Genomic DNA, 19,738 nt, shown 5'->3' on the forward strand with positions numbered 1-19,738 from the left:
TCTGGGGACTCTAGCTTCATTTCCCGTGGCCCTGCAGACACCTGCCAGACGGAAAGCCCATTAGACTTGCAAATCTGCGGGCTGGTCCTGAAAGCGTCAGGCTCCAGCTGATCCCAAAGCAAAACAGCCTGAAAAGATCCCGAGATCCCTCTAGCCAGAGGCCACGCAGGGCTCAGCCGCACCAGCTGCCAACCCACCATCTTGACTTGTGCTGAGAGGGATCGAGTGAGCCCGTTCTTCAGCCTTTAACTTGACATCTCTGTATCACCAATCTGTTTCTGCACACCCCTCGAGCCTGCACAGCCTGCTGGCACCCTTTGAAAATGAATTTTGCACACTTCTGCGGAATGCACGGACATTTTTGAACCCTTCTGCAAAGCCAGGAGGATCCCAGAGGGCGGAACATCCCGGCCACCCAAGAGGGAGTGAAGAACTGAGACTTCACACTGCCCGCAAAAGCACGTTACATGGACCGAGCAGCTCAGAGAGAGGAAGAAAAAGACGGGACCAAGCCACTGAGTCCTTGGCAGATCACACCAGCCTGCTCCGTTTCCACGCCTGTTCGCACAGTTGTAAATGTGGGATCCTGGCAGAGGCCTGAGCTCAGCTCCCTGCTCAGCTGGCGGAGTAAAGGGTGGTCGAGGACCGAAGGCTCCTGCCATGTTGTGGATCCCGGCTCGTCTGACACGTGGCGGTGCAAAGCCCGCGTAGGGCCCTTGCACCGTCACGATCCGGCAGAGACAGGCAGGGGAATACCTTCACGTTGCAACACCGCGAGCTCAAAGCCTGTCCTCAAACATGGGCACAGCCTCGAAAACAGGCACTACCCTGTTGAGCTCGTGTCTGTGGTGTCCCCATACCCGGGGCCACGTTCAGCAGTGTGACCTTCTTCTCCTGAGGAGGACCCCGGGAGAGGACACAATATTTTCGGTCCCCTCTGAGCACGCAAGGAGTGACATTAAACTGCAGAAAAATGCCCAGGCTCTGCTACCCCCAGCCACAACAAGCTGTCAACATCTCATGACGGGCCCAGAGCAAAACTCCAAAGCTACCATCTCCCCTTTCCCTGCAGAAAAGCTGAATTCATTCATTGCATGCAACTCCTGACAGCCCAAGGAAATTAATCACTCCTTGACAGCTGTGCTGCCGACTTCTACATCTCTACTAATAAATAAAGTGGAGCAGAAATCCTTCCTGGCCCTGATGCAAACCACATCTGTACGAGCATGAGCCATCACCCTGGTTCCAACTGGGCTGTGCAAGATGCTGGACCACTGGGGAGCTGGAAAGCCCATCCCTGATCCAGGAGAGAGCCACCGTCTAGTCGTCACCCCAGCGCAGCCACATTCACGACAAGGATGTGGCCAAAGGGGCTTCGACCCATGAGACGCGGGACACAGCACACAGGGCCCCGCGGGGACAGAGCAGGATTGAAACAGCTCCTGCGCTGTCCAGAAAGCTGGAGCACACCTAAAAATACTTGGCCCAGCTTCTCCTGTGATACCAGAAGCAAAATCCCTGCCAGAATAAAGTCAGAGGAACACTGCAGCACCTACATCCACTCTGCTGAAAGGGTCTGGGAAATGCCATTTGCAGCACTGAGGATCTGAAGCGCCAGGAAAAGTTCTCGGGGGAACAGCACCATCCTGATACCATCTAATCTGTTCAAACACCTCCCAGATGCTGGAGCTGTTTTATTCCTATGCGAGCCCCCCGCCCAGCCCTCGGGCAGGGCAGAAGGGAGGTGTGCCAAGCACAGGGGTGAGAAACTGCCTGTGGGGTAGGAACTGGGCTTAGACGACACAGGGGAGCCGTTCGCTCCCATTTCTTAGCTTGCAGCAGCATAGCCCACCCAAGAAAAGTGGGGCAATGAAGGATGAGCTGGGTTGGGGCTATTCCCAGCCACGTTCACCAGGATCTGCCTCGTCACCCGTGACAGCCTCTGTCCCCACTGGGTGCTCATCGGCCTCAACACAACTGCCCTTGGGGCTCCTGATACAGGTAGGCAAGGGGTTAAAACAAAGGACTGTCCATCACTCTTCCCAGCAGCTTCTTTGCCAGGTCCTGACCTCACTCAACCCTGCTGCAAACCCAAGTGACCCTCCAACATCAGACAGCAGCTCTGAGTTCATGGCCAGTACGACCCACTGAGACAGGCGCTGCCTTCCCCAAATCCTCGAGGACAGGCGATTGCACCCGGCAGGCGATGGCAGGGCCAACACCCCCGATAGCCCCCGTTCTCCCCACCCCTTAATTGTAGCAAACCCAACCGTGGAGACGAGCACGGGCTACCCCTTCCACCTCGCCAGCACCTCGTGCTCCTCACAACTGCAGGGAAGTCCATTAGGAGCCAGCTCCTGTCCTGCACGTGTTGGGCAGGGAGCAGGAGAAGTGCCTTCTCCTTCCTGACCACGCTGGCAACCTTCCCTCTAGAAACAGCTCCAGGATTGTGGAAACCTGGGTCTGTTCTCACCATCTCACTTCCCATCACCGCGGCTGTCTGCCCAGGGACAGCTCTCCCAAGAGGGCAGGGATCGGGGCTTGCACCGCTGAGAACCACGCTTACACCCAAGGGAGACCATGGCATAAAGCCACAGGTGCCTCCAGGAGACTCAGGAGGGATGGGGTGGCTTAGAGGACTTGGCAATGGGGTAGCTCATCTACCGTGAGGTCAAGCCCAGCCCAAACGGACACAGTCACCCATCCGACAAGCAGCAGATGATCCCAGGAGGGTTTCCCAGCCCCAGGTAACAACAAGGTGCCCAGGAGCTGCTTTGGCTCATCAGACCTGGAGAGCAAAGGGCAGCAAGGTGGGAGCAGCAGAGGAGTCCCGGTGCCCCCGCAGCCCCTTTGCTCATCAGGGGGTACCCGACAGCCACGCAAAGGGACCGTCTCCTCCTCTTCTGAAATGCTTCCCTGAACATGCCTTGCTTTTGATTTCATTTATTATTATTTTTTACCTTCCTTCTAGCATCGACCTCTTGAGATTTAAAGGGGAAAAATCTGTTTCTAGCCGATCTGACTCAAATCAGAAAGGAAAAGTGCTTTTCTCTCACAAGCCCTTTTCTCACCTCTTTTCTCCTTTTATTTGTTTTTTTTTTAATTTGGGGCAGGTCGGCTGGAAAGGCAGAGAAAAAGCAAAGAAAACTGATGGTAAACTCCACCAAGGACCTATTTCCACCTGACTCGGATCGAATAAAATTTTCAACAGCAAATAGCTCCCACCTTCCACTCTTGTTTGAAAAGCGATTTGTGGAGTTGGGGGGGACGACGACGACTTTGCAACCAGCGAGATAAAGGGATTAGCTGTGAGTTTGCTCCTTTCTTTGCCTGAGATCAGCGAGACAGAAGTCAGGAGAGCTGGAGCAGCGGGAAATGCCCCGTGGGCGATAGCCAGTGCCGGAGCTCCGACAGGTCATAGCCTTTTCCATAAGTCCTGTCAAACTGCTCTGATAAACACCCTCACGGAGCAAAGGGTTTCCCAGACATGCAGCCATCCAGCTTTTCCACCCTCCAGCTACGGCAGGTTCTACAGCATCTCTTCTACAACGACCGCAGCTTTTGGCGTTTGTTAAGAGAGAAAAGGGGCCAACACACGGAAAACTCCTCCCCTGGAGATGTGGGGTCCAGCCTTGGGCTGTCAGGGTTTTGCCACACATTACGTTTCACCCTGGGTGGGTTTGCCAAGAAGTCCCGATGCGGCTGTTGGGGGGCTGAGCGGGTGGTACACAGAGCACGGGTGAGCTGGTACTCGGCTCCAGCCCTGCAGCTTTCCAGGCTCCATCCGAGGGACCCCGTTGTCCATAAAGGGACCCAGGATGGTCTTATGGCGAAGGGATGACTCCTCTGATCGGCCACCCCCAAGGCCCAGCCTCGGCTGCCTCCACCCCAGAGCAAACTGGTGGTGGGGTGGCACTGCCCCAGGGACCAAACTGGGGTGAGAAACCCCTCTTCCCTTTGAAGGGCAGCAAGGTTGGTGTCGTGGGATGAAGGTGTTTCCAACCACGGGTGGGCTCCGCGTCCCCCCCGTCCCCTGCGAGGAGGACGAGAGGAGGCACGGGGGTGGCCAAAACCAGGAGGCACCGCTGCCCGTCCACCCGCCACGGCCACGGCCAAGGTGTGGGGCGACCACCAGCCCCACTGCCTAATCCCACCCAGCAGCGGGGACTACAAAGGTGGAGAGAAAGCAAACCTCACCCTCCCTCTAGACCAAACAGGGAGCTGCCACCCTTTCCCACCGGGGACGGGCCCCAGAGATAACCCACACCTTTCTGAAGAGCTACCACCCGACCCTCCGAATTCAGATAACCCACCCAAACCCCAAGAGATAACCCACCCAAACCCAGTGCGGAGGGGCAGGGGCTCCACCAGCTCCAGGGTTACGGGACCACCGGAGGAGAAGGAGGAGTGGGCTGCATGACCCTCTCCCCCCATTTTGACCCCTACATCTGCAACCGCCACTCGCGGCCGCTGTGGATGCCGGCTCACCAGGGCGTAATATGGAAATACGGCAATGGAGACGCTGCCTTCGTCTCGCCACCTCCCTCTTGAAGGACGGAGTCCCAAAACTGGCCCTTGGGACACCAGCGCCGCTGGGAGAGGGGAAGAGGGCAGCCGGTACAGAGCCCAAACCCCTGCCCCGTGCCGAACCAGAGCCGCCCACCGTGGGGATGCCCTCCTGGGAGTCCCCAGAGGAACGGTGATGGGGGGACGAGGGGGGTCCCTGTGGGGCGGCCACGGAGCGAGGGGCCGGAGCTGCCCTCCCGCCCCGATCAAAATGGCGCTGGGGACGTGGGGCGCGGGGTTAATCATTAGCCGCCGGTGGTGCTGGGCACCCCACGGCCCAGCTCGCCCCATTCCTCCCGGGGGGAAAAGGGGCTGAGACAGCGGCAGCAGGGTGGGAGCAGGCCTGGCTTACCCCCCCTTTCCCACCAGGAAAGGCGGCCGAAGGCTCTTCGTGGTGGGACGAGGGGTCCGTCACCCAAAACACCAACGAGGAGCCTTGCCCCCTCGCCTGGGACGGGCAGCAGGGCTTGAGCGTGTTTCTGCCGCGGCCCCGGACAGGGGTGGGCGTGCAAGAGGGGCAGGCGTGCAAGAGGGGCGCGCATGCAGCAGTGCCCCAAAGCCGCTTATCCGGGTCTTTATCTCCGGCGCACGCGGCGGGGGGGGACGCCGATGGGGAATTTCAAGGAGCATTCCTTCCCCGCCATGGCGGCGGAAAAGATAAATATAATAAAAGAGAAAAATAACCTCTCATTTCCCACCCCCCAATCACACACAGACACAGCAATCCCGTTGCCCACGTCTTTCCCAGCGAGCCGGCGGCGGCACGGAGCCCCTCGGTACCCCCTCACCTGCCGGCCCTGGGGGAGAGGAACCGAGCCCCGGCTGCAGGGAGCGAGCAAGACCCAGGATCTCCTCCAAAACAGGCGACAGGGCGTTTCGAAGAAAGGCAAGAGGAAAAAAAAAAAAAAAAATGAAACCCAACACGCCCAAAAGAAAATCCGGCAGAGGGGGAAGCACGAGCGTACAAAGCGACAGAGGTGTTTGAGCAAAGAGCGGAAAAACAAAGCAGAATTAAGTGAAAATCCACACTTGCGTTTGCAGGAGGCATTAGCAGCCTCTGTGCACCTGAGCGGGCGAAGCTGGCCCCTTCCCGCTGCCCCACGGCAAACCACCGGCCTCCACCTTACCTGCGCCAGGTCGGGCGGGTTTTCCAGGGACCGGGTGGGGGGTTTGATGTCCTCAAAGACGGGGGTGTCTTCGCCGGGTTCCCCCGACATGGTGACGGGCTTCAGCGGCGTAAACGCCGAAGCGTCCTCGGGGAGCAGGGTGCGCAGCACCAGCCCGCTGCTCATTCCTCCCGTGCCCCTCGCACCCGCTCCCCCGGGGGGAAAACAACTCTTATTTAAAAATAATATAAAAAAATAAAGGGAAAAAAAAAAAAAAAGAGGGGGCACAAAAAAAAAAATAATAAACGGAAGGGGAGGGGAAAGGGAAAAAAGAGGCGAGCCAGAGCGAGTTGCTAATCCTGGGAGGCCAGGTGCCGGGTCGCGGGAAGGCTTTACCTGGGCTGCGGGAGGAGGAACGCCAACCTGGAAGCGGCGGCGAGGCCGTGCCGAGCCAATCAGGCTCCCGCCGATCGCCCCGCCGGCAGCTCCACCGGGCCACCGGCAGATAAAAGGCTGCCGGGAGCGAGCGGGTGGCCGGGAGCTTCGTCGTCAGCCATGCTCTACCACGGCACCCGGGCAGCACCAACACGGCGCATCGGGTCTTGCCGGGACGGAGGGACTCGGTCCCGCCGGTGCCACCCCGACTCCAGACCCCCCACCGGGGCTGGAGCCCACCTGCGCGGCTGGGGAAGGGTCGAAACAACCCGCAGCAGGGGAACGCTCTCCTAAATTGAGTCCCCTGCGCTGAAACAAGGGGTTTGTTTTAGTTTTTAAAAGCGATAGCTTTTTTTTTAATGAGAAAATGCCGTTTTCCAATGAACGGTTGAATTTTGCACAAAAACTGATTTTTGAAGACAGGGAGATTGCTGCTTGCTTGCACTTCTCATTCCCAGAGGAGAAAAAGGGAAGGGTCAAAAATAAATAGATTAAGTGAAGGGGTAAAGGGATAAACCTTGGGGGAAAAAAAAAAAAAACAAAACATCACCACAACAACAAAGGAAAAGTTTAAAAGGCACAGATACGAGGGCACAGCGCTTTCCAGCTCAGCTCCTACGGAGAAACCAAACAACTCTGTTTGGGTTTCTCTTTTTGAGAGAGGGGGAAAAAAGGAGAGCAAAAAGCCAGAGCAACACGGAAATAAAAATCACATTTCTGGGGGAAAAAACCAAACCAAACCATTTCTTATCCGGACGCATCCAGCCCCAACTGTCCCCAGCACCTTCCCCAGAAGCTGTACTGTGTCAGGCTAAGTAAGAGCCCGGTCACAGTGTCTTCTCTCCCACTCCGGGCTCATGCACCCCAAATCAGCCCCGAGACCTCCCTTCCCCACTTTCTGCTGCCTCCTGGGCAGGATCCCACCTCGGCTGCACCTTTGCAGGGGGGCTGCTGCTGTCACCCCCTCCCGGGACATCCCCAGCACCTTCAGGGGACTCAGGGACCCCAGAAATGGGGAAAACCTATTGCCATGGGGTTGCTGACGCCCCAGCGAGCGCAGGGGGGGCTATGGGGACTTCACACCAGCCACACACATGGTCCAGGCCTGCGATCATTCAAACGATGCCAGGAGCCATGGCTGGCGAGTTTTGGTGTCTCACAGCTGGCATTCCCCCGTGCCGCATCCAAGCCAGGGTCCGAAAAGCATCAGCTGGGGGGCTGAGCATCCCAGAGAGCGGGGCAAGGGGTGATGGCTCCAAAACTCCGCTTGGGAAACACCTTCCCCGAGGGCACCAACTTTACAGAGTTGGCATAAAACATCCTCTAGTTGCTAGAAAACTTTGCCCTGAGCAGGATGAGGCCCTTAATAAACACAGGGAAAGCAGCGTGGGATAGGGATCAGTCGGGATTTAACAACCCCTGGCTTCCAGCAGCATAAACACACAACAAATACAAACGGTTTCTATCAACGCGAGACTTTGGACCAACATCGAGGTCCTCCCGAGGAGCCGCTCATGCTGAACAAGGGAAAATTCAGCTCTCGCAGCAGTGGGATGGGACATTCAGAAACGTTGAGCCCTTGGAAAAGCAAACAAGGGGGAACAGCTTGGGCCTTGCCAGGGGCATCTTCCCCGCGTGGCTTTGCTTTCCAGGGAAGCCGTGCTGCTGCTGGAGCAGATGCCAGGGACAGGATGGGCTCCTAGGTCATGCCAGGGAGATGGGGGGCATCTCCACCAAGCCTCGCAGAACCAACCACGCGTGGAAATTGAAACCCACCAGGCAATGAAAGCTCGATGCTCGCAGCTGAGGGTGGGGGTCCTGGGGTGCGAGGGGCACAGGCAGCAGGGCTGCACCCTGCAAAGGCAGGCGTGGGGCTGGCTCTGTGGTGCCGTCTTCCCATCTCTGGAGGAGGTGGTAACAACAACTGAAGCGCGTCTTGGAAAGCAGCTAGGTGACGATCAACATCACAGTCCTCATCGTACAGCCTTGAGGAACGCTCTGGTATGCTATTATGAATATAAGAACTTTGGGCAGAAAATACTAGCGTTACTACCTGACAGAAGTCTAGCTGCTGAACTCATTCGATATTAGGTATTAGCCTCAGGAGACAATTTGCGTTCCATTTATCTTGCTTAGAATTTGGGGACAATTGTGTTACTGAATTTATAATTTCCTCTGGAACCTGGATAAGAACTCCTGCTGCATATAGACCACCAAATGCACCCATTCTTTCATCCTTACCTGAGCACTGGCATAGACCAAGGAGAAGAAGATCAAGAACTCCATCTAGATCTTCTAGAAGAAGCAGTCATTCAAAGTCCCTGCACAGAAGAAGATCTCCATCTCCCAAAAAGCGATCAGCCCACCTTACACATCCTTAAGGACTTTGGAGGACTATATCACAATCCTGAATCAAAATTTAATAAGGACCGGAAAATTCCTCAATTTCCTTCTTATCACCTAGAAGAAAATTATAAATTAGCCATACTAGATAGTGGGTGGTCCCTACCGCTATCTGCACACTTATAGGTACCAAGTGCAACTTATTTGCCATTATTTTGTGCCATCAAAAATAAATATGAGGCATCATTACTTCATCTGGTCATGTGTGCTGAATACCTATGTAATCTTTTTGAGCCCGGTATGGTTTGTAGAAAAGGCAGTAATAAGCGCTGGGAGTGTTGCTTACCACCTATAGATGGGAGGCATAATAGGGCTATTAGCCCCTCAATTTCAAACAGCAAAAAAATTTGTATCAACGTCGAGAAGGGTACCAAGGAACTATTCCCGAGATTCCATCTCAGGAATGGAAACAAGACAGAAGATGGTATCTCAGGGATCATGGGTACCTGATAAATCCCATGAACTTGGAATTGACTGGGGCAAGGACCCAGCTGATACAAGATGCAGCAAAGGTCCTTACTGGACTAAAGAAGAAGGCACCTCCTCTGGCACCACCTCAACCACAACCACCTCCAGGGCAACCACCCCCATCCGTAGGGAATTGCCCCAAACAGGGTGGATGTGCTAATGCAAATCCACCAGGATGCTCTGGCACAAGAAGTGGGGTTGGGGTCTCAAGATTCTTTACAGGTGCTGGATCCGGTGGCATTCCAGAAACTGAAGCAAGAAATGGGAGATGCAAGAAACAAGGAAGAATTACAAGCAGCAATCAACAGAGTAAATGGGGAATGGGTTAAGGTAAAATGGGCACCCTGAAGGAGTTTCCAGTCACAAAACAAATTTGTAAGGCCCTCTGAGACATCCAGGAATGGTTTATCCTTATGGGCCTCTGGAACAACATCCCACAGTACCGCAGGGACTTCCTTGGCAGTACCACAACAGGAGAGAGGGTCCGCACGTATAGAACATGTGCCTAGCATAGTCAAATCAGAAGTGTCCCCATGGCTGGTTGTATTGTTAAAAGGGTTACTGGGGGCTGCTTTCTCGTGGACAACAATCCTAGAAATACTACAGAAGCTAGACTGGTGGTGGACTTCTCTCAGTTTTCAAGGAAACCCCATAAAGTATCCTGGCCTAAGGTTTTTTGCCCGAACCTCAGGGCATCGTCCCAGTTGCTGCCCTGAGGGTTGTCCTGCACATTGTTAAATGTCTCTGTGGCTTTTTATCATATTAATCCTAATGCTAGTTGCTTTGTTACTATTGGGGTACCTGGATTACAAGGGTTATACACCTGTACATCCCCCTCTACTAGATGGGGATTGTCCAGAGAACTGCATCTCAAATCAGCGCTGCAAGAAACCCCAGAGCTGTACAAACAGCACATCTTGGTGCTGTTATAAAACTACAAATGGACCAACTCTCGTTGCTGTTACAAAACTACAAACGGACTAACTCACGTTCCTGTTGCACCCCACAGTCACGGGCTTCAGGAAGATTCCTACAGGGATTGGCCTTAGCCCATTTCTCTTGTGTTTATCGTCCACGTTACTTGTTCAATATTACAGGAAGCAATTTATCCGCATTTTTACTTTTGCTTACATGGATGATTTGTTGGTGGGGTGTAAAAACCCTACTCACCTTCATGCAGCAGTCCATCGTACTGTTCATCGTCACTGGGAGTAAGTATAAATAAAGATAAAAGAAAGTTTTCAGGAAAATATTTATATTTACCAACTGGGAAGATTTGGAACTTTACCTAGTGATGATAAAATTCATAAATCAAGAGTCACTTTTCTCTCCATCCCATCACCAGAGCGTGGCCTCGCAGCAGCGGGGACTGGATGAACCCCACTCCTGGAAGCGGGGTGCACGCCGGGCTGCGCCTGCCCAGCAGAGCTCAACCTGGCAATCATTTCCCAAGGCAGAGCAGCTTTTCGTTTCACAGATGGGCCAAAGCCATCCCTAGCGCCCTTATCTGCCGCCAGCCCCACGAGAAGGGAAACGACCTTGAGTCTATCAACGGCGCCGGGCACTTTGCTCCGTACGCCCCCGCCGCAGCCTCCAAGGAGGCCCCGCCGTCCTGCACCCGCGGAGCCGGGCGTCCCCCGGCCGGCGTTGGTCTAAGGTCTTGTTTTGTCCCCACGTGCCACGCAACACCGAGGACAGCATGTCTTGCTCGAGCGAGCTACGGCGATAACGGCAGCTCTCCAGTGACCCGGCTACGCAACCCAGTTTCCTCCCGTCGTTCCTCGGGTGCGGAATCCCCCTTCTGTGGGGGAAAGCTGACGCCGAGACACTGAAGGGGGTTTGGGGAAGGGAGACCCTGTGAAGAGGGTGAAGGAGGGTCCGCGGCGGAGCTGAAAGGGGCTCTCAAACCCAGGGCCGTAGCTGAAGTCTCTTTGCAATGCCAAGGAGGGGACGGGGCTTGCTGGTGGTTAGTGGGGGGGGAGAACGGGGGAGCCAGACCCTGATGTCCCCTCCCGGCACTGGGTGGGGATCGAGCACTCAGGGTTCATGGGAATGGTGAGGAAGGACACCCGAGTCCTCCTCTCACCAGCTAGCAGAGGGTGCAGGAGCCAGGAGGCGAAGCCCTGGGCTGAGTTACAGCGACTTGAGTTAAAAGGCAAGAAAGGCTCTGAACTTTGAGGAAATCTGCATCAGGTTGAGAAATAAATCTCAGCTCCCACCTCCCAAACCATCCCAGGCACTGCTGGCAGCCAGAGGCACCCCCAGCCAGTCCCCAGCAGCGCCGGCTGAGCCCCAGGGTCTCACACCCGTCCTCAGACCTCACCAGTTGGTGGGCACCAGTCACCACTGGGTTGGGTCACAAGGGAGCCCCAGGAGCCACCCCGCAGGGGTGACAGCCCAGCATCACAGCCCCGGTCACATCCTTGGCTGGGGTCCCATCCCCGGCTAGGGTCCCATCCCCGGCTGGGGTCCCACAGCACATCCCACCAAGGAGGTGGTGGTCAGAGAAGGAGGCCCAGACTCTGGCTGGGGGACACTGAGCCTGGCTTTCCTCCTGCAGCAGCTTTTCCTCACCCTGTTGCAGTCCCCAAACTCATCCGTCCACCCCCAAAGCGGCGGCCGGAGCACCCACCTCTCGCCGCGCCATGGTGGACATCCCCAAGTCCTCTCTGAATCTGCCTCCCCGGGGCAAGGCCACGCCAGATTTGGGCCAGGAGCTCCTGATTCAGCCTCGGCGCTGGTCGGGAACCCTGTGGGAGACACACGCTGACCAGGGAAGGGGGACAGCCCCCCCCCACACACACAGCTTGCCTTTCACCATCAGCAGGAGACAAAGGTCTGCAAAGCTGCTGGAGCAACCCACAGCCTGGCCTCCCCTGCTCCCCCACCGAAACCCAAAACCACCTATTTTTGTCTTTTCCTTTCTCCTCCTCGGGAGGTTTCCAGCCATCAAATCCTTCCTGGGAGCCCTTCAAAGGAAAAGTGGCCGCCCCATCCACTTGCTAAACCAGTCTGAGCAGTGCCGGGCTGGCAGGCAGGAGAGGCCCCCAGCACCCCCCTGCCTGGTGCAAGCCGGGACCGGGAAAGGGACAAGAAACCGGCCGGAGGGACCTCGGGTGACCCTGGAGCAAGGAGACGGACGAGCATCGCACCCCGTGGGACGAAGGCACGGCCACCCCATTGCGTACCCCAGGGAGGTGGGGATGCCACCAGCCAAGCGGGGACCCCCCCGGCAGGCTGCAATCCCCCAGGCAGGCACTGCTCATCCACGGCGGGGAAGCAATTTTAGGCTTGCTAAATTTTTTAGCCTGGCTGTGACATAAGGAAAGGCCAAGGAAAAGGGCAGCTGGGTGATGGGGAAAGAGCCCCAAGGAGCTGGGGAGGCCCCCAGTGTCCCCAGCCAGGCAGTGCTGGAGCACAGAGAGGTATCGCAGCCTGGGGCAGGGAAATTCGGCAGCTACCCCAGGCTTTCCTAGGAGAGGAGGAGGGCGGTGAGGAAGCAGAAGGGCCTGAGGCTTGAGGTACGTTTCCAGGACAAAGGGCAGGGTGGAAGGAAGGGGAAGATATCTGCCTTCCTCCCCCTAAAAAACCCAGCCTTGGACCTTTGCCAAACCCAGAAAACAACTGGGGGGGGGTGGGGGGGGTGTGGGGGTGTCCCCCATGTTCCCACCTGGGCTGCTCCGGCCCCAGGCTGGAAGGATGGACCTGGGGGTCCTGCAACAGGGTCTGTCTCACCAGCCCCACGCAAATCACAAATAGATGCAGAACAAGGGAGACACAATATATACAGAGGGGTTTTAACTATCTGCCCTTCCTGACCCCCGCCGGCAGAGCAATGCCCAAAAAATAAAAGCAACAGCAAGAGCTATAGCAAAGCCCAGACCTGCCCCAACCGCAGGGAAACCCCTCCGACACCCACCGAGGGAAAAGCCAAGCCGTGAGCACAACCCCACCCAGCCACTGGAGAATCCACCCACAGGACATGGTGCTGGGTGACCCCCTCACACCAGAGGATCCGGTGGCCCTGGGGCCACTGAGGGGCTTTGCCAAAGTTCAGGCACCACGAGCCCCAAGAATGGGGGTGGCACAGACTTTCCTGGTGTTCATCTTGCTCTTGGCCTGGGCACAAGCAGGGGCTGACAGGGACTTCTTGGTGGTGTTGGTTGGACATCAGGAAAGTACTGGAGGCCATGGGGGAAAGTCATCTGGGGAAAGTCGTCAAGATTCAGCCCTGCCGTCCCCAAAACAGGTCCTGGATGGCTTTAGGGTCAAGAAGCTTTGCCGACTGCTGCCTGCAGCTTCGCCATGGACGTCACGAGATGCACGTCCCCATGCGTGGGGCACGGTCAGGGCCAGCAGCTCCCATGGGAGCGACAACCCAGCCAGCAGGCCCAGGGCAGTGGCCAGGTTCACGGGGATGAGGCAGGTCCAAGGTCAAGCTGGAGAGCCAGCAGGGTCCATGGCTGTGGTGGGGCTAAAACAGCTACAACAGCTCAGAGAAGAGCTGGAGGCCCCAGGCTGAGCTTAAATGTGCTCCTGGGCACATAGGTGTGGGGCGGAGGTCTCAGGTGAGGCTGCTTAGAGCAATTAAGGCCAATTAGTGCCCTCAGGGCTTTACACAGGAGAGCAGGCTGGGAGGAAGCAGAGCTTCATGAGATGATGATATCCTGAGATGATAGCTTCAGGAGATGATGATATCAACCCCTGGGAAGAGGTTAGCACCCTGCTGCCTTTTTGGCAGGACCTCGGCATCTTCTTCAACCGCAGGCAATGCCCACGCTGGAGAGAGGACCGATGTCCCTTTGTCACGCGCGTTTGACACAGGACCCGGTGTGACTCGCACACACACATGAGCCCACAACTCTGTGCCTCCTCCCAAGATCTGGGGACTTCAGCCCACCTTCCCACCGCCCACCCCAGACTACACTGACAACTCATCCGCCCGTACGGCTGTGCCCTGCTAAGGGACCGGGGGATGCTGAGGTCCAGCGCCACAAAAGGTCTCCCAGAAGCAGGAGAAAGGATGAAGGGGGTGAAATCGGAGCTGGATGGAACATGGGGGTCCCACAAAGCAGGGGGGCGGACCGAGGGCTTCCCGAGCTCATCCATCAGCGGCGGCGAGGTGAGCGGGTCAGGGCAGGAGGGATGTTTGCTCAGAGGCTGGAGTGTTTGCCTCACCTCGATAATAACGCTCGGGCCGTCACGCTCCAGCCAACGGCCCAGCCCCGGCCGTACGCGGGAGAGGCGAAGTAGGACGGACGGACAGAGGGACAGGCAGCTGGCGGCTTGTTTGGTGGCGGTAGAAGGGCAGAGCTGACTCGGCAGGTTCCAAGAGCATCGCCCCACATATTGCGGGGTGTCCCCAGGCCACGACGGGGTGGGGGAAGCAGCTCTGCATGAACTGGGTGGCGTCGGAGGGCGCTGCCTGCAGAGACACCCCCCTCCCCGTCTTCCCCCCCCCCCCCCCCCGCCCCCGTCACCAGGGTAAATATTTACAGCTGCTGGGGCCCGGCAGCAGCTCCTCTGCACAGGGACATTGCAAAACCCAGAGCACGTTCGTGCGGAGCTGTAGCAGGTCTGGGCTCCCCCTCATCAGCCTCCTCCTCCTCCTGCCAGCCCCCAGTGAGCATCCATCACCCCGCAGGGCCCCCACCATCGCACTCGCTGTCGGGAAAACAGGGGGAACGGGGCTGGAATGGGGGGAAAAAGGCACTTTGCCCCAAACCCGTGTTCCAGCCAGCACGAGCTCAGCCCGTGCTCGCACCTGAGCAAAGCGGCTGACGCAGTTTTCCTCTCTGGGGGTACGACAAAGCCATGGTCAGCAGCTGGCGGGGGGTGACATGGGGGGACACGGGTGCCATGTGCCACCCCGGCTGCAGCCAGAGATCTCTCTGTCATCAGTGCAGTGAGTTTCTCCCCCACCAGGTCTCAGCACCCCTTCTGGGTGCAACCCCAGCTCCGTCCCAGCCACCGACACTGCCAGCATCCCTGCAGGGGGACACAGTCATTTCTCTTGCTTTCCTTGTTAATTTGGGAGAGAAAACAAGCGCTTTTACAGAGGCGTTCGGGGCATGCCGAAGTTGAACCCTGCTGGGCTGGGGGGCCGTTCTTTCCCAGCGCTCCACCACCTGCGTGAGAGCATTTCTGCATCTCCCCTCGCAAAGCCCGGCGCCGCAGGGTGCCAGCGCAGCCTCCTCCCGGGGTCCGGTTCAAGTCTGGGTGCAAACAGCTGGACCTGTTTGATATGCTAAAGCCAAAACCTCAAGGCCACGCCAATCGTCTTGAGTTTTTTCTTGGCCGAGAAACCGCCTCTTCTTCTTGCTGCTCCCAATTTGCTCCTCCGACAGCCGATTGCCCTCGCCCAGCGCGGTCCATTGGCGCCACCGGCTGCACGAGTGCTGCTTTTAGCCCTAACGCTGCACCGCGCCCACGCCGCCAGCAAGACACGAAACGATATTTTGGGGTGCGCGCGCACACACATACACACATCCCCCTCCACCTGCGGCATTGCCCGGTCACGCACCCCGGGGACCCAACGAAGGGCACCCCCCAGGGTTCATTACGGCACCCTCCGCCTGCGGCTCTAGTGGCAGCACCCCATCGTCCTCACCGGGGGGCTGCCATGGCGGCACCCCACGGCAGAGAGCGCCTGGGGTCCCGTGTGGTCCTGGGGTGCCAGCCCACGGGGGTGCCGAGCACACGATGGGGGCACCGGGAGCCCACCCCAGCAGAGGGACCCCAGGGTGCTGGGGGGTAGCGAGGAGGGGGGAGCCCCAGCAGGGCCACCCAAGGGAGTGCCCCATAACCAGACCGGGGGGGGGGGCGGGCAGGAGGGTCCCCGGGCCATGGCCATGGGTACCAGCACCCCCAAAGGGTCAGCAGACAGCCCAAGTGCCCCCAAGGCTTGCAGTGCTCCCGAAGTGTCCCCCAGCCCCTAGCAGAGCGTGCCAGCACCACCAAAGGGCCACCCTGAGCGTCCAAAGGGCCCCCCAAGTCCCTGGCAAAGAGTGCCACCATGCCCAAAGGGCCTATTCGAGCCCCCAAAGGACCCCCCCAGCCCCAGGCAGAGGGTGCTGGCACCCCCAAAGGGCCCCTCCAAGCCCCCAAACACCCTCAAACCCATGACACAGGCTGCCAGCACCCCTAGACTCCTGAGCCCCCCAAAGGCTGCCCTGGCGGCAACCCCCAAAAAGCCTCCCCAGGCCCCTAAAAGAACCACCCCCAGCCCTGGCACAGGGTGCAGGCACCCCCAAAGATCCACCCCCAAGCCCAAGGATGGACCACCATCACCCCGTGCAGCCCATCACACGTGCCCCCAGCCCATCGGGAGCTGGCGGCATTGATCCTGACCCTCCTGGGCAGGGGGACATGTGGCGCTGGCCCCTACCCGTGTGTATCCGCCGGTGAGCTTTGAGGTGGGAGCTTTTGGTGTAGACCTTATTGCAGCCCTCGAAGTCACACTGGTGGATGCGCCGCTTCTTCAGGTCGGGGGAATCGGCTCGCTGCCCCCGTGCCGCCGGCCTGCCGGGAGGAGGGAGGGATGGAGGGCACGGCCCCTGCACCCACGGACCCCGCGGGGCACCCGGGGACACGGGGAGGGGGACAGGGTGGGGGGACATGCGAGGAGACTCACTCTCTCTGGAGGTCCTGGAAAGTGCTGTCCTCGCTGTCGCTGTTCATGTCCATGGGGTACATGGAGCCCGGGTCAATTTTCACTGGTGGGGGGCGGAAAAGAAAAGCTATTGAGAAACAAGGAGGGAGGGGGCGAGGCTCTTGAGCAGAGAATAGATACACCCCCCCAAAAAAACCACCCCTGCACTAGAGGGAAAACCTTCCCCCTAGTGCCCCAAATGCTGCTCCCCCACCCCAAAAAATAATAATCAAGCTGGGGAGATGACCCGAAATGTCAGGGTTTCCCTTCTATGAGCCCTTACCGGACCCGGCGTTCTTGCCGTCCCCCCCGATGAGGGGTACGGTGATGGCGGTGACGCCGTCGGTGGGCATGGTGGTGTAGACGACGGGGAGGGACTGGACCACCACGGGGATGGTCTGGAGGTTGCCCATCTTGCTGGGCAGGTTGACGGAGGGGATGGTGTGGATGACATGGAGGATCTGCTGCCCGCCGCTGCCCTGCGTGGAGGCCAGGATGGAGCCGGGCGAGAGGACGGCCGGGATGGAGACGGTGACAAGCCACCGGCAAGGGGAAGGACTGGACCGAGGTGGGGGGTGGCAGCGGCAGGGGGGCCAAAACCTCAGGTGACGCCATGACCTTGGGTTTTTTCTTGGCTGAGAAAACGCCTCTTCTTGTCTCCGTTTGCAGTCTGCTCCTCCAACAGCAAACAGAAGCAGCCGGCAGGAAAGCAGCTCGTCCGCCCCAGCCGCTTCCACCGCGGCTCGGGAGCAACGCGTCTCCCTGGAAAACCCTCGCCTGCTCCCAGGTATTCGGGGGATGTTCAGCCAAGCTGCTTTAGAAGTCCTTTTGGCCTTTAAATAGTCATTTTTGGCCTTTAAAAAAGTCATTTTTAACAAGCCAAGGAGCCAACATATGGTGGCAGGAGCCACAGTGGGATGAAAGTTGGTGGGGGGGGGTAGCACCTCTCCCCTCCCGGGGTGCGGTAGGGGACTGCCAACCCCCTCCACTGCCACCTTGGAGGGGGTTTACATCCCCCTTCTCCACCTCGGGGGTGTGGGGAGGCGGGCTGGGGGTGCCGCGTCAGTGGATGAGGGGCTCGCCTCGAGGGGAGCCCCCCTCCATCGCACGGGTCACTGCTGAAGCCAAAGGCCGGCCGAGGTGCCGGCGAGTGTCCCGCTGGAGATGTTTAAAAGGAAGGAAAAGCCGTATTTTTCCACAGCTGTGAAATTTCTTGCAGTTCCTGGGAAAGGGGAGATTATTAAACCAAAAACCACTGTTTTGCCCAGCTCGGCCCCTCTCCTCCTGGCAGAGAGGAGGCAGGAGAGCTCCCACTGCCCACGCTTTGCCCTGGTCCCGGTCCCTCTCCCTGCCCCACCGCTGCGGCAAAGCAAGAAACACACGGAGGAAACTCATCTACTTTCAATATTATTCCTGTGTAGAAAAAACGTCAAACAGTTTTGTATAAATATCACAGCCCAAGAGTTTAAAATTGCATGTTGGTTGTTTTTTTTCTTTTTTAAACAACAAAATAGAAAACAGAAACGCACCCTGCCACCCACCCCGCCCCCGGGGCTTGGGAAACAGCAGGGGGGGCAAGATGGAGTCCCCGGCTGTGGGGGGGTCCCGCAGGGCCACCAGCAGTGCTGACCCCAAAGCCTCGGAGGAACAGAGCAGCCCCCCGAACTCCCAGGGTTTTCACAGCCTCCCCGAGGCCAGTGCTTCCCGGGAGGATTTGGGGCCACGCCAGGTGAAGGAAGGACACAGGGGTGCAGCCCCGGGAGAAGCCGAATCAGCCGGTGAGCACGGATTTGGGAGAGGGGAGAGGCGGCGGGACGGGGGCACACGCACACACAGAGACCTCGCCAAAATCATAGAATCCTGTAGGCTGGAAAAGACCTGTAAGATCACCGAGTCCAACCGCAAACCCAATGCTGCCAAGTCCACTGCTAAGCCGTGTCCCTAAGTGCCGCGTCTTTTAAACACCTCCAGGGATGGTGACTCCACCACTTCCTTAGGCAGCCTGTTCCAGTGCCTGACAACCCTTCTGGTGAAGAAATTTTTTCCTAATATCCAATCTAAACCTCCCCTGGCACAACTTGAGGCCGTTTCCTTTTGTCCTATCGCTTGTTGCTTGGGAGAAGAGACTGAACCCCACCTCACTACAGCCTCCTTTCAGGTAGCTGTAGAGAGCAATAAGGTCTCCCCTCACCCTCCTTTTCTCCAGACTAAACAACCCCAGTTCCCTCAGCTGCTCCTCACAGGACTTGTGCTCCAGGCCCTTCACCAGCTTCGTTACCCTTCTCTGGACACACTCGAGCACCTCAATGTCTGTCTTGTAGCGAGGGGCCCAAAACTGAACACAGTAGTCGAGGTCCAGCCTCACCAGTGCCGGGTACAGGGGGGACAATCCCTGCCCTAGTCCTGCTGGCCACACGAATTCTGATACAGGCCAGGTTGCCGTTGGCCTTCTTGGCCACCTGGGCACACTGCTGGCTCATCTTCAGCCGGCTGTGGACCAGCACCCCCAGGTATTTTTCCGCCGGGCAGCTTTCCAGCTGCTCTCTCTTCCCCAAGCCTGTAGCGTTGCATGGGGTTGTTGTGACCAAGCACAAGACCTGGCACTGAGCCTTGCTGAACCCCGTACAACTGGCCTGGCCCATCGATCCCTCTGCAGAGGGATCAAGCAGATCAACATTCCTGCCCAACCTGGTGTCCTCTGCAAACTCACTGAGTGTGCACTCGATCCCCTCCTCCAGATCGTTGATAAAGATATGAAACAGAACCTGCCCCAATACTGAGCCCTGGGGAACACCACTTGTGACCGGCCGCTAACCAGACTCACCCTCCGGCCATGCCCAGCCCCAAGAGGGTCGGGGGCCACCGCAGGGCCGGGGACAAGCTCTGTCCCCATGAAACACCTCGGCCGGTGGATGGAAAGCAGAGAGGAAAAGTAGTTTCTCAAGCATCTGTCAGAGTCGTTTTCAGGGGCTGGGGCTCTCTGCCTCCCCTGCTCCAAGGCCCTCCCCACACCAGATCCCCCCTCCCCAAGCAGCCCAGCATCCCCCAAGCCAAAGGCACAGGCTCAGAGAGAGCTTTCGGGAAGCTCCCCGCACCCCCCAACCAGCCC

At 57.9% G+C, this 19,738-nt stretch overlaps 1 protein-coding gene across 4 annotated transcripts in view; it reads right to left on the reverse strand.

Moving 5' to 3' along the window:
- The window catches only part of LOC126050211 (Krueppel-like factor 5), a 39,974-nt gene extending 23,544 nt beyond the window's left edge, over positions 1 to 16,430 (reverse strand). For 2 of the 4 annotated variants that reach the window (XR_007509458.1, XM_049827797.1), the window contains exon 1: positions 5,694 to 5,881. Coding sequence is in view for 1 of the 4 variants with exons in the window: in XM_049827797.1 (XP_049683754.1) it covers positions 5,694 to 5,858 (165 nt within the window). In the remaining 3 variants the exon portion in view is untranslated. Of the gene's footprint in view, positions 1 to 5,354; positions 5,427 to 5,693; positions 5,882 to 16,365 lie in introns of those variants that run through there. The other 2 variants (XM_049827800.1, XM_049827799.1) reach the window with 2 other exon arrangements.
- Between the last annotated feature and the right edge of the window lie 3,308 nt (positions 16,431 to 19,738).

The sequence above is a fragment of the Accipiter gentilis genome, chromosome 24 (assembly GCF_929443795.1).
Source record: "Accipiter gentilis chromosome 24, bAccGen1.1, whole genome shotgun sequence".
Classification (NCBI taxonomy): Eukaryota; Metazoa; Chordata; class Aves; order Accipitriformes; family Accipitridae; genus Astur; species Astur gentilis.